At 41.8% G+C, this 15,373-nt stretch overlaps 1 protein-coding gene and 1 long non-coding RNA gene across 3 annotated transcripts in view; one reads left to right on the top strand and one right to left on the bottom strand.

Annotated features, from left to right (window-relative positions):
- The window catches only part of LOC117812438, a 71,519-nt gene that overhangs the window by 34,434 nt on the left and 21,712 nt on the right, over nucleotides 1-15,373 (bottom strand). The gene's annotated exons all lie outside the window — the stretch shown is intronic.
- zgc:158291 (uncharacterized protein LOC572084 homolog) lies at nucleotides 10,681-15,127 on the top strand. Its single transcript, XM_034683154.1, has 2 exons — nucleotides 10,681-10,982; nucleotides 12,362-15,127. Exons 1-2 carry the CDS (start codon nucleotides 10,863-10,865, stop codon nucleotides 13,280-13,282), a joined length of 1,041 nt encoding a protein of 346 aa, XP_034539045.1. The 5' UTR covers nucleotides 10,681-10,862; the 3' UTR covers nucleotides 13,283-15,127.

Below are 15,373 nucleotides of genomic sequence, written 5' to 3'. Positions count from 1 at the left end.
GTCAGGATGTCGCTGTGGAGAAGCGAGGAGCTCAGGAAACAGGCGAGTGAAACCAGCAGGGTGGTGTGAAGAGCGCTGATGTTGCATTCATGAGGTCAAAGTTCACTGTGGATCACTGGACCAGACGTTCAAAGTCTCTTTAACCCCTTATAGTAGTACTTTATCATTCATATCCTCACAAAAGATGTTGACTCTGACCACAGTCACAATCTCCAGCACTGCAAAAACACTGCCGTCTCTTCCACCTGACAAACAGCCTGTCAGTCATATCACTCACATTCCTCATTATAATGCATTGCACTTATCTCTATAATAAAAACAAAAGCATTACTGTAAAAAATAATCTCTAGCTGTCATAAATAAATGCATAGAGACCATAAGTGGTTTTTTTTATACCTGGCTGTAAACATGTTCAAATCTGTTGCATTTTCATATGGGCTCTAACAGTGTTTCCTTGGCTTTTGGAGACAGCCTCAAGTGGACACTCAAGGAACTACAGTTTTTTGCAGTTCTGCATCAGTGTAATTCTTTTGTGTTGTAATGTAAGGGTCCTGGTTAAGGCCAAGCAGCAACCTCTGAGTCCAATGCGGAAGAGCTAGAAACCGCAGTACATCGAGCATCGGCTTGAGGCTGGCTCGGGAAGTACCGGAAGTCACATACACACCAATTCAAAATAGACGATCTTACCAGCAGAACTAAACATGTTTACAGCCTTGAACAAAAAACGAGTGTAGTCTGGGTAGCTAATTTCTTGATCGGTGCACACTGTACGGGGGGTGAATTCTTTTCATAATGCGGCTATTTCAAAGATATTGAGATTACGAGTCTTCCAATAAGAGGTCCAGCTGACTCGATCAACAGGCGGGAACACTGTAGCTGTTGGCTAGGAGGCTCAAAGCCCACCTTTACCTTTACGTCACAATCGCTCGACAGCAGCAATGTGGCTGCAGCCGCCGATTGGCCTCAAAACAGCGCTTCAGAAACAGATGGGTGACGTCACGGATAATGCGTCCATATTTTATACAGTCTATGGTTAAGGCACCAAGACAACCTGATTAGGTCTGAGAAACATATCATGGTGTAGGTCAACATAATGATCAATGCTGACTCTTAGTTTCAGACAGTACATGCAAGGGCAGAAGATCTGCACATGTGGACATTATCGTTTGATACACTCTGCTCCTGTTGTCTAATAATGAACCATAGACTATATAGTTAATGGACGTAGTATCCGTGACGTCACCCATCTGTTCTTGTTCCCAAGCTGTTTTGAAGCCAATCGTCGGCGGGAGCCATATTGGAAAAGCTAAACGCAACCTAATTTCTGTCGCGCTAGTGTGAGGTAAAGAGGTGGACTTTGAGCCTCCTAGCCAACAGCTAAAATTCACCCCCCCATACAGTGTGTGCCGATAGAGAAATTAGCTCCTCAGAACCAAGGCTGGCTCTTGAACCAGGCTGTAAACATGTTATTGCTCTAAAGATTGTCTTTTTTGAATGGGTGTGTATGTGGTTTCGGGTGTTTCTGCAGTCAGCCTCAAGTGGATGATCGATGAACTGCAGTTTATAACACTTCCGCATGGGCTTTATATTTTGAAACCGGAGGTTGCTGCTTGGGATGAATCCAGTATCTGCTCTTCTTCTCTGTCCCTTTAACAATAAAACTGGCTCCCTTAGAGCCCCTACAGGCCTGGAGAACTTTTGTTAATAATTCTTGATTTCCAGCAGTCTTTACTTTTGCAGTTGTTTTTTGCTTTTGTGTATTTGTGTATTTGCAGTTGTGTCAGATGTTTTTTTTTCATTTGTGCATTCCTGCTGTTGTGTTTGTTTTGAAGTTTTGCATGTGTTTTTGAATTCACATCATTTAGCATTAGCAGCACGTTCTGCCCTTGTCGACCAACCTAACTGGCTCCCTGACCAGGACTCAAACTGGTCTAATCATTATGCTTTTTACAACCATCACTCCATGGCTTAAGATAAGACCTCCACATAAGCTTTTGGTTACTTAGGTTATTTCCGAATAATGGAGCATTACTTTTTGTTTTGAAAATGACCTAAAACGGATGAGAGCAGCCTGCTCCGGGCGGACCCTGTCTCATCTTGGTTCGGCTCAGTTTGGTTCGGCATGACAGTGGTCCCTTCGTACTCTCTGAGTAAACAGGCCTGCGGTTATAAAGCTTTTACACGCCAATCCTGCCCAACATTCCCTTTATGTGCAAGTGCTGCAGGGCTCAGATGCATAATACATGAGCACTCAGTTAATCTATTGATCCAAAATATGTCTTCTCTCTTTCCCTGTCTCATTTGCTGTCTGTCTTTCTCTCATTCTGTCATACACTGTCTTTGCTTCTTGCTCACTTCTCCTTACTCTGTGTTTGCTCTTTTTCCCCGTCAGCAGGCTGGTTGCAGCATGAGGACGGACCCAACAACAGATTAGAAGAAGAAAAGATGAGTTATACTTAAAGAGGAGGAGACAATGAAAGGTGTAACCATGAAAAATGCAAACAGTGTGAATGAGACATACCTCCAAAACCATGTTAGAATGAAAAAACAGAATAAAAATGTATGTACTGATTTGTCCTCTCTCTCTGATTTTGACGCTTTGTTTTAACTCTAATGGAATTCTTTGCCTTGGAAATGTTTTCAAAGGTTTGCAGTTTTTCTGACATATACCCCTGCCAGGGGTTTTTAACATCAAAATACCTATAGAGAAATAATTATTTGAAAATAATTCAACTTTTTGATATCGCTGTTTGTCAATGTCATCCTCTGTCAACAGCCAATCGAATTCAAGAAGAGGAGGGACTTCTGATATCAACTCTTGCGATGGCAGAGCACTGTTAACCACACTCATTTCTACTAAGGGGAGTGGTTGGACAACTAATACAAATTTAAAAACTGAGGTCATAGGCGTTGCTCTAAAAAAAAATTATTTTTCTTTTTTCTTTTAAATTATGAAAACAAATTAATACACTCTGATTTCCAACTCAAATATGGCAGCTTGGTTGGAAGCCCTTCTCTTCATATACAACAATCTACCTACTTCTTTAGTTTTAACTATCCAAGTACAAGGTTTTCAGATCAATCAAGCAATAATGCCAACACAATTATCATCTAGCTGGAATTTCAAAATAGTTAGAAATAGAGAAACATTTGACAAGTTTTGGACAACAATTAACAAGGGCAAATTATCATTGATTAGATTTCTTATGAATATCAATGTGTATTTAATAAATTAACCACCAAGCCTTCACATGTTTACGAGGTGTGTGCCCAAATTAGAAAATGTTGTTCAAGAGAGCATGAATAATAGGACTGAGACGGATAGATTTCTTTAACCTAAGGCTGCTGGTTATTATTCATGGGTAAAAGGTGAAGCAAAGATTAAAAGTACGGTGTGAGTGTTTGTAAATATATGTTATTAAATGCTAATAGTATTAAATCAATGCTTTGAAGGCACAGCAAATGCATTACCAATGAATGTAAGCTTGGAAGATGGGTCTGCCACATTAAGCATGACTTCCAACAGGAATCCTACCCTCTACCAGTCTTCTACCTGGATGTAAAGAAAAAATATCAACAAATACAGCTTCACATCCTTCTGAGTTGCTTGGCATTGAACCTACTTCTTGGTCTCTAAATGTGAGCATGCAGACAGCTGAAATGTGTAGAAAGAGGATGAAGGTGGTGGTTGGAGAAAGACCCTGTACTCAGCTGAGACTCAACCTGGAAAAACCCTCCAGTGCTCCCCAGCCGTTTTACAACATGGCTGCCCTGCTAGCAGCACTGATACTGTAACATCCTGTCCTGGTCACTCTGTTTACAGAACCATCCTCATGAATATTTTACTCCTCTCCCTCTCTCTCTTTCTCTCTCCCTCACTCATCCACCTGCGTCTCTTGGACCTGAAGCACAATGTCGCTGTCTTGTAAAGAATCTCATGTGTCCGGTTGTAGACTCATCGACCCTGAGATCCAGGTCCTGACTCCTTCAGACCCTAACACAGGACATGTGGACCGTCAGGGAGCTCTGCTGGAAGTTCAACAAGCAGGGACTTGAAGATGAAGACATGATCCTGGTTTGAACTTTCATTCTGTATATTAGAAGTAAACACTGTATGCTTAAATGCACTCTTTTAACTGTACACAAAGGGATGTTAAGGCCTGGACTTTTCTTACTGTCTCTTTTCATGCTCATCAGACATGGAGCTTAAGGGCCTGTGTGCTAACAGCATTTTTTGGGCTGGCAGCACCCATTTTCTGCAACAACCAATACAGTTCAGCGTTCTCATCACTCAGCCTTGTGAATGTCACTTCTCCCTCAACAACCGGTCAAAATCAAGAGGGGTGGGGACCTCTCATAACACGTTTGTCAATGGCAGAAGTCGTAAGGAGCAGAAACAAACAAACTTGTCTTTTAGAGGGTTAAATTTATCAGGTCTAAAGCTGCTGCTAATGCTATGACACAATTTCAATCAATATTTTTTGAAGTTTTCTTTGTGAAATTACATTAAAGAAAAGCAAACTCAGGAAATTGAGGTTGTGCGTGATGCCAGTGTACAAAAAATGCACAGGCCCTATTTTTTTTAACTTATTTTATTCTTTTATTGCCGACATGATCCAAACAAAGCGATTTCCGCTTCCAAGGATCTTCTAGATTAACTTTTGGTCAATGCAAGTATGATGGCTTGCAGGGAAAGTTCTGAGATTTTTTTTTCTTCTAGATAGTATTACAGAAAAAGTTTAACAAATAATATCCAATATGGAAGGAGACTGTTGGAGGAATAGATCGTCCCCTTACAGTGCTGTTACTTTAAATGTCATACAAGTCGTCAACCGTCAGCAACCCAGCATGATATTTTACTAAGGACACAGGCGTAGCTTTGTTGTCTATATTGTGATATCTGGAAGCTTAGTCGAGCAGAAAGATGTTCCACCACAGACTGTTTCTTCTCAGAAATAAGAAAGACGGGAGAATAAACCCTTTCCAAAGCTGCAGGCGCAGGTAAAGTGCTGAGGATCTCTCCCAGAGCGAACCAACTAACCTTTTCCTCCAGCCTCGTGTCTTTAATTTGTACTGGCAGACAATGAAATATTTACAAGGGACTCTACAGGCAATTACATTAAAAGTGTGTGGTTAGACACCGCCTACCCTTCGGCGGGCCCCCTCGGTGAGAAGCCGAAGCCGGTTTGGTGAATGGTCGCAAAGTTTACAACGTCAGATTTTACTCACTATCAATAATTCAAGCTGGAAGAAGCAGAGAGGGAGAGGAAAGGAGGACAAGAGTGAACGGAAAAGGAGGTAAGGAGAGGAGGAGGCGAGGGCGGAGGAGGAGGAGTGTGTTCAGACGGTGGTGGATGTCAGTGGAAGGCTGCACTTCAGTGTCCATTTGCTAAATGTGGCAGAAATACGCAGTGTGGCAGCCATGTTGTGCTCGCTGAAAGCTTTGCCGGACGTCTGATCCCTCAGAGTCCACCCTGCACTCTAAACACACAGCCAGCCATGCATAGCTGCACACAGCATACAGACACGTCCACATGTATGGGTCATATGCACACAAACAAAATCATTGCTATTTGTAGTGCACTCAAACACAAACACTTCACAAAACTACAAGCACCCCTGAGGTGGAGCAGCTGTACCAACAATAGAGGTGCTCTTCTTGGACGAGTATGATGAAAGGTGATCAATTTAAAGCTCCTGTGAAGAGTTCTGGTTTTGAAACAGACTGAAATTATTCTGTTACCTCTTTATGTAACAAAACAAAACCATATAAAAACCATAATCAACAAGGTTTAGAATAATGTTGTTCTTTTAATGTCTGAAACTGTTGCCACAGGGTATACAGACACTAAATCAGTCTTTGTTTACACTTTCCACAGCCAAAAAAACAGAAACAATGAGTGGTACTCACACCATGAAAAGGCAGCGGAGTGACATTTTCCAATAACTAACACAACAAACAAAAGCACAGGACACAATCAGTAAAGAGAAGAGGTTCCAGTTTGATCACAGGGGGCGCCAGAATCGACAACAACAAAAGAATCCTCACTGTAGCTTTAAAAGGTTCTGTGTATTCTGTTTATGAGGTATGATCTGTTCTGCATGGTCTGTGCAGATCAGAATGGTTCAGATAATATTCAACAGAAAACTAAGATCCATTGTTTCGTTTTGGTCTTTGCTTTTCACGAAAACAGTGTTTCAGTTGGCTGGAGACAAACTTTTGAAACTGGTTGCTATCACAGCCCCATTCACACATGCTTTTTAAAACGCCTTTATGCACAGCCTTATGCTCTCAGTGGTGTTTCATTAACTCAATCTATACTGCAAACTGCTGGTCTGGCATGCATGCTACAGCGTTTTCAGTCATTTTTGCAGATCTGCATGCACTGTAAAAAGGGTTTTTCATTTTTTGTCAGCAAAACATAATAATTCATGTTTTGTCAACAAATAAAAAAAAATTCTGAGGGACTTGAAACATTACGTTTCCATGCACACAGATTGTTTTCACAAAGCTGATGTATGAACATGCCAAAGAAAATACTTTTCTGTCTTTGATGGGGCTGTTCTCGTCTGAACAAGGCCTTGAAACCTAGAATCAGGCAATGTGATGGAGATGAGCCTTATGGCAAACAGATACAACACATATGTAAGTCAGTCACACCAGCCATGCCATATTATGTCTATTTATGCAAAATGAAGAGTTGAATATGACTCCAACTTTAGCTTTTAGAGCCAGCATCAAGTAGACACAGTGAGACTGCTGGGAGAGAGGAGACTGAGTGTACAGGTATGCCGTGATAGTGAGATAGTTAGTTAGAATGATGCAGGTATAGAGGCTCAGAGTTTTGTGTTACACCTACAACTATCGCCCGTAAATGGTACCCTGAACATAATGGCAAATATGGGTCTTAATGAGCTGCTAGCAAACAACCTACAGTATGAGCAGAATTCAACTCAATCATAGTGTAAAGAGGGGGTCCACACAGGAAGGAAGGAAAGTAGCATTTTGTATCATGCTTTTCTCTTTATAACGCACACATAAGACAAAGGGGAGTTGAGGTAAGATGTTTCACAGGATGGATTTGACTCTGTGTGCGTCTTAGTTCCTGTATTAAACAGGAAATGATGAGCTGCAGTTTATTTTCACCAGAGCATTAAACTGTTTAAAGAAGAAGTGAACTCAAACTTTAAATGATCTCTCTCTCTCTCTCTCTCTCTCTCTCTCTCTCTCTCTCTCTCTCTCTCTCTCTCTCTCTCTCTCTCTCTCTCTCTCTCTCTCTCTCTCGCCCCAGCTGGACTCCCTGCACGCCCCCCCCCCCCCCCCCCCCCCCCCCTCGGTGTCTCCTTCCCAGAGGAGCGTCCTGCCTGCCGGTGGAGGTGGGTAATGTATATTTGATGAGCGGGTGCTGGGGACCCTCTGGAGGGCCGAGGCTGCAGCAGGACAATGGGCCTCGCTCAGGTTTCCTGCTGGCCGTCACACACACTGCTGCTCTTTTTGTGGGCGAGTTGGTGAGTCAGGGCTGAAGTTTCAGAGGCAGAGTTACAGCAGGAGCAACTCAGCCCAGCGTCATCAGGGTTTAAAGGTGTAAAACCTGGACAGACTTCAACACCTGAGTTTGATTTGAATGAACAATCAATTTAATCTGATTCTTTTGGGATTACACTTTAAGTTAAAGACACCGGAGTAGTATAACACATGTTCAAATTATAGTTGGGAATATTTACGCACAGTTTCCGTTACGTTTGTGAGTTTTCTGCCCTGTACAGAGGCTACAGTCCTCACTGCACTGGTCGTAGGATCGATTCACAGCCCCACATGATTTGGTGCATGTCATTCCCCTCTCGTCCCAAGTGTCCTGTCTCTCTTGGGCTGTCCTGTCAAATAAAAGCCCCCCTCAAAACTAAACTAATCAATTTGCATGAATGTCCTGAGGCAGTTTACACGATCTAGGATCAAGACTTCAAAAACTGGTCTTTTAACTTCATCAACTTGTGTTTCAAATGAAATACAGAGTTGGATAACTTCTTCTCAGAGATGTTTCAGTTCTCTCCCCTCTGAAAAAAAGGTTATTCAAAAATTAGGTCATGAGACAGAAGCTCTCAAACTTCATCTACTACTCTGGATCAGAGTTACCACCATGAATCTCTAATCTGGTTTAGCTCTGACCGGCTTCATCTCTGCAGATAGAATAACCATAACGGCTGTAAAAGTCAGACTCCACCAAAACACACCGACGCTGAGAGGCTGAGGAGTGACGGTGCTTTCTTTGAGATGCTGATGAGGAGGTTTGATATGAAGCCTCAATTTTTAATATTTAGTTCTGCACAAAAACCTGGAAACAGAAGACCTGCATGCAAGTACCTCTCATCATCAGTGAGGATCAGGTGCTTTGTAATGTCATTTTTAAGTGTATACTGAACATGATTTTATTATTATAATTACATATTTTTTGTATAATTTCTTTGTCACATGATGTTTTACTGATGCAAAATTAAATACATAAAACAAATAGATTATTGCAGACAGAGCCTTTGAAAACAGTCAGCAGTCTGTTAAAGCTAACACGTGTTGTTTTACCTTTAAGGGGATATTTTCTGAACAAATTAACTCTTAATTCAAATTTAAACAGCAAATATTATTATTATTATTATTATTATTATTATTATTATTATTATAACCATTTCATTTTTTTATTATTCTTGTGATTATTACTATTTTTGCTATTGCATCTATTATTGTTATTATTATGAGTATTATCATTTTTATCATTAACATATTTCTAAGACAATTTTCATTATTATTACTATTTCTATTTTGTTGTTATTATGATTATGATTATTATTATTATTATTATGATTATTATTATTATTATGATTATTATCATTATAAAAATTGTATTATTGTAACTGTTTCTATTTTATTTTTTACCATTATCATGATTATTGTTATTTTTTACAATTGCATATTATTATTATTATTATTATTATTATTATTATTATTATTATTATTATTATTATTATTATTATTATCGCCATAATCCTACTAAAGTAGGATTACCTGGAGACCCCCGCCCCCTGCGTCCACTCTCTGACCCCGCCCCCCTAAGGGACGCCTTTAGGTGATTATTAGCGTAATTATTCCTTCTTGTCGCGCGCTTGTCTGCCTGCCGGAAATCCCCTTTTTGATTGACAAGCAGCCGCCCCGATGACTTCGCGCGGCTCATCTGTAAATATTTCATCGTCTGTTTGTGCTCTTTAGTTCCCGTTCAGGCCTGTTTATTCTTTAATTGAGAGATGGGTGTGTGAGAGATGTGTGTGTGTGAGAGAGAGTGTTTGTGTGTACTAGGGGGGGCTCACTACAGCCACAAAGTAAATGAAGCATGATTAATTAATGGATTAATTGCAAAGAACGTGAATGGGGTTCAGGCGAAGGAATTCCTGCGCGTCTTCCATTAATTAATCATCCGTGCTCTCTCTCTCTCTCTCTCTCTCTCTCTCTCTCTCTCTCTCTCTCTCTCTCTCTCTCTCTCTCTATCTATCTATCTATCTCACACACACACTTACACACAGAGGGTGTGTGTGTATGTGCATATGTTTCGGAACAGGTACCCAATTACGCGCTTGTAACAGTTTCATTTGGGAGACTTAAGGGGCCAATCACAGAGAGGGAAGAAGGAACATGTCGGTCAACCAGAGATGATCCCACAATAAACTGAGGGGTTTCCTGTCATGATCCAGTCACTGTTAATGTTTCCTATGATTAAAGATGAAGACTTTATTGATGTTATTTTTGTTTAACAGTGAGCAGCAGATAAAGAGGATAAACATGAGCTGCAGAAAACATCACACTAAAGCTTTCATAACCTGTCTGTTGCGTTTTGAAGGATCTCTGCAGCACTCTAAAGAAGTGTGCTGATGTTTTAGAATTGAGTCCGTTCAGAGAGGCTCCAGAAAGACAAAAAGAGACTCAATTATGAATTTAAATATGCACTTGCAAGTGTTAGAGGACAAAATCAGAATGCCTTCATTTGACGTTTGACAACCTTCAGGTCACACTGTTGACATTATTTGTCATTAAATACAGATACTCTGGGGAAATACAACTCATGGGGCATTCAAATCACTCACAACTTTTTAAATAGCATAATACACAGTTGTGGTTTTAATGTTTTTGTCTTTAATGTTACTTTTGTTGTTCCTTTGATTGAATCTTTCTTCTAAATATATGTTACTCCTTGTATTTGTATTTTATTTTGAGTACTGTTTCTTAAAATAGACCTTATGAATAACTGCTTCTTTGAATTTATCTATAACGTATTCTCAATCTCTAAATTGTCTGGTGTCAGCACTTCTCCCAAACCTCTGCTGTTTAACTCTTGTTCAGGTTCCTGTAGATTCCAGTAATTTCAGCCGATTTCTTTTAGCAGTGCATCCTCGCAGCATCCTTCCTACAGTTTCTCCCTTCCAGCGAGCCAGACGCGCTTGTGGGCGTGGTTGAATCCAGAGAGCACCACGTGATTGGCCGAGGTATCCAGAGGGAGGTAGTGATGCTCCACCAATGAGGAGGAGTCTGCGCGTGAGAGGCTGTGATATAGGAGCTGGAGGCGAGGAGCATCTTTATTACAGGAGACTTTACCGCTAGTAAGGAGAAAGGAGATCCGCAGGCGCCCAGGAGTTACTTCTCCTTCTCTGTTTTGGTATTCAAAAAGCGAACCTGAGTGCACGTGAGACCCGATCACGACAACTTTTCTCTGAAAATTTGTCCGGCTACTTTTCCTCTCTGAGGCGTTTCTTTGCAGAAATAAACCAACAAGGAGCCATACGAAGAAGTCGGACAACGACCCTCCCAAACTTCTGCAATCATGATGTCGATGAACAGCAAACAGCCTTTCAGTATGCACCCCATACTGCACGAGCCCAAATACACTCCGCTGCACTCCAGCTCGGAGGCCATCCGCAGGGCCTGCCTGCCCACACCGTCGGTGAGTCCAAAACGCTTCAGTATAGCTCGTTTCTGCTGTCAGCTGACAGCAAATCTTCTCTGAACATCGAGTGTGCGATTCACTGGCAGACAGCAACAAAAGAAAATAGAGAGGAGTATCAATTTCACTCTGTTTGGCTTTATAATATGTCATCTTCTTACGGAAACACGCGCGTGAAATATGAGAAATGAGGTTCAAACTAAAACGCAGTTAAACACAAGATAATCACTGGCCTTAAATGACCATCACTTTCACTTTGAAAAATGATTCCGCAGTTATTTCGATGAGATAACATCATGTGTTTCGTTTTTTGTATGAAATACACTCAGCCACCTGAAAACAGCAGGAGAAGAGCCCGTCTTGTTTGGAAACAGAGAGGAGAATAAATTGTTGTAACTGTTCAAATGTAAGAGATTTTAAGAAATACAAAATAAACAAAATGAATAAAGATAGTGAGGATGTTGATACGAAGGAGGGCATCAGTAGCACCAGCAGGAAAAATAAGAGTAATTGAAAAACAGGCATTCTGCTTACTCCTGGTCAAAAGTCTCTGCGTAAAGACGCACTGAAGTATCTCGGAGAACCCAAACCTTCTCGCAGTCCAGAGAGTGTGAGCTCTGTCGAAAGAGAAAGTAGATAAAAGATGGAGGAGGCGGCGTGGATTCTCTGAGCGCATGTTATCTCATATTGTCCCATTCATATTCAAACTCACACTCGTCTCATTTCATTGTCCGCAGAAATTATTCAAGAGATCGTAAATATTAATTTTAAATGAATATCCATCCACGCTGACACACTTTCCAGACATTGTTGGGCCGATCCGCTGATGTCCAAGTTGCGTTGGGTTAATTTTTTGAGAAGTGAAAGAAAAGTTGCACGAAATTAATTTTAATTCTTGTGTGTGGAAACTGTAGAAACGTATTTTGGGATGAAGTCAAATAGTGTCCACACTTAGTACCCCCGTTTTAGTCTCTCAGAAACCAATACTTTACATGAAGCTTCCACGTGAAAACATGACATTCAATTATATATTTAGTATGGTTATATTCCACGAGCAAGATATCTCAATCTGCATCGAGCTTTTTACACTGTTTTTGATCAAACATTTCATTTTTTCTTCTAACCTTCCTCTCATTCAGAATAACATTTTGCAGTAGAGAAAATTAAACTAATATATTTTTAAATACTGTTGTTATGTTTCTTATATTGCAACCTGTTTAAGTCCAATCAAAATTACACTTAAGATGATTTATGTCAAAGAAATGTTATGAATGTTTCAGACACAGTGTAAAGATTCAACTTATGACTACATGTGGCCTGTGTGATGGTTTTGCTCAGACTTCCCTCCTCTAACCGGCCTCTCTCTGCTCCTCATGCAGCTTCAGGGGAACATCTTCGCGGGCTTCGATGAGACTCTGCTACAGAGGGCCGAGGCTCTCGCCGCTGTGGACATTGTGGCCCAGAAGAGCCACCCTTTCAAACCGGACGCGACCTACCACACCATGACCACCATGACCAGCATGACCTGCACCCCAACCTCCTCCTCCGCGCACCTGCACCACCCATCCGTGCTCACCTCCCACCACCACCCTGCGCACCACCAGCCGTCTCAGGGCCTGGAGGGAGACCTGCTGGACCACCTCACACCGGGCATCTCTCTGGGAGGCATGGGCTCGGACGTCTGCTCCTCGGCCTCTCACAGCCACGCCGCCCACATGTCGGCCATCAACCACATGCAGCACCACCACCACCACCAACAGTCCATGAACATGCACGCGCACGGGCTGGGCTCCCACAGCTCCCTGGGGAGTGGTTTAGACGCCGAGCCGGATCCCCGAGAGCTGGAGTCTTTCGCTGAGAGGTTCAAACAAAGGCGGATCAAACTCGGGGTGACCCAGGCGGACGTGGGCGCGGCCCTGGCCAACCTCAAGATCCCCGGGGTGGGCTGTCTGAGCCAGAGTACCATCTGCAGGTTCGAGTCCCTGACGCTGTCTCACAACAACATGGTGGCCCTGAAGCCGATCCTGGAGGCCTGGCTGGAGGAGGCGGAGCGGGCGCAGAGGGAGAAGATGGCCAAGCCGGAGATCTTCAACGGGGGCGACAAAAAGAGGAAACGGACGTCTATCGCGGCCCCGGAGAAGCGCTCCCTGGAGGCTTATTTCGCCGTGCAGCCGAGGCCCTCCTCGGAGAAGATCGCTGCCATCGCAGAGAAACTGGACCTGAAAAAGAACGTGGTCCGGGTTTGGTTTTGCAATCAGAGGCAAAAGCAGAAACGAATGAAGTTTTCTGCGACGCACTAAGACCTGCGGAGGAAACTCTGCCTCGTTTACAAAAAGACAAATCAGAGACTAGCTGCTGCTGCGCACTGTCAGAAAAAAACAAGGTACACAGCTGCGCCTGCTGTCAACGAGAACTGGACCTTTTCATCATCATTTTACAAGCATTCAAACTCTTGAGCCATTTGTTCTGAAGGTAAAACTTCATGATTACGTGGTTTCTGCCTCCAAAAATGCCTGAAATTAAGCTGAGTCGGAAAAAGTACTCCGAATTAGATTTTACCACTAAACTATTGACTTGAGAAGAGCCCTCTCAGCGTTTTCCACCTTTTTTGAGGAACATCTTTCTTTGCACAAGTTCCTGATTCCCGTTTTCTTGCTGAAAGTATTTATCTTTTTGTGCTTTTAAATTACATGCAAAGAACAACCTGCGCGTCTGTGGAGTTTCATCAGTGTTTTCAGTGCGTCAGAAACACGCTCTGCCTCTTTCCACGGGCTGGAAGTGCTTGAGCCGCATTTATAGATTCTCTGAGAGCTTCGGATGTCGGACGCCTGACTCTCCTCTCACTGTAACTCCACCGGAACTCCTTTAGGAAGGCTCAGCTCCAGATACAACCGGATTCAACAGTGTACCTTTTTTTATTGTGACAGTGGAGATGGAGCACCAGGACTGGGAGAAAGACTGAGACCCTGTCCAAAAACCTGAGACTCACATATTTACGCTTCTCCGCAGAGTTGAGGTCGACCCTCTCTGAGACACGGGAGGAAGTGATCGACATCGTGGAAGAAACACGCTCCTTCTCATTCATTCTTATGGCAATTATTGTACAAAAAATAAGCATAATAATGACGGGGATCGGGGATGATTTTCCTCCTAGTCTGAATAGCTTTTTTATATTTATCATTGTACATATTTGTGAATATGTTGCACCTCCGTGTGTGGAAAAGCTCATTGATATGTATTGTCTTTTCTCCCAGGTGTTTAGTTAGTTTTTTGGGGGGGGCAGATCGAGTGAAAACAGTCGGTCTGTGTCTAATTACTGAGGCGCAATAACTCCTGTAATCCATTGCATGGTTTACTCGTTAAAGGGGGAGAGGGTTTTTTTCTGTGCGTCCAAAAAATAACCCCCCAAAAGTGAATGCATTGCAATAAGAAGATAGACACAAACACACACAACCACACGCACGAACACACACATTCACACGGTATAGCTGTGTGGCTACCTCATTACGCAAGTGTTGGCACGTTCATGGTGATTTTTAAAACACACACACACACACACACACACTAAAAAAAGTGGAGTAGGGTCATTTTTTTGTTTGGTTTTTTTCTAATGTGTTTCTGGTTTCTTTGTGTTCCTCTTCCACCGGTTCATGGTGAATTAGGCCTAGAAGACTCACTGATGTGTAAACCTGTTGTATGTTCACTGCAATGATGCTCTGACAATCAAATTATGATTATTACAGCTTTAATTTTATTATTATTCAGATTTAACTCCAGCTTTTCTGTCAACACGGAGACAAATCTATTACTATTATTTTATTATTATTATTATTATTATTATTATTATTATTATTATTATTATTATTATTATTGTTATGGTCACTGACACCTTTGTGGAGCGCACTTTGTAGATATTCTGAAGGACGATGGTCAGCCTTATTTAAAACTGCTTTTCCAACACTTAACACTTAAAATATTTCAGATTTGTTTCGTTTTCTTTTCATTGCCCTTATCTATTTATTTATTAACTTGATCTTTATTTATTTTGGAGGAGAAAAAAAATCATATTTCATTTGTGAAAGTGTGCTTTAAATGTGTCTGTGTAAGCGACAGAAGCTGAAATAAACCGTGCACGTTTTACTTCATCCTCTGACATTCTCTCTTTGGATAAACAGAAACATGAATGCTTATAAATGTCGTCGTTTCCCCATTTCACTCGTACCTAACGCTGCGCGTGTTGCTTTTTAACCTATTCTAAAATCAGACTGTCTGTCGTCAGTCTGATCAGCTTTTCATCGGCTGCTCTGTGTTTGCTGACAGAGGTGTTAGAAGCATTTTTCAAAAGATAGATTTAATGGACCGATGCAATTTGAGCTCTGAGCAGCAGCATG

The sequence above is a fragment of the Notolabrus celidotus genome, chromosome 5 (assembly GCF_009762535.1).
Source record: "Notolabrus celidotus isolate fNotCel1 chromosome 5, fNotCel1.pri, whole genome shotgun sequence".
Taxonomy (NCBI): Eukaryota; Metazoa; Chordata; class Actinopteri; order Labriformes; family Labridae; genus Notolabrus; species Notolabrus celidotus.
Note: the sequence above shows the minus strand (reverse complement) of the source record. Positions and strands in the feature narration are given on the sequence as shown.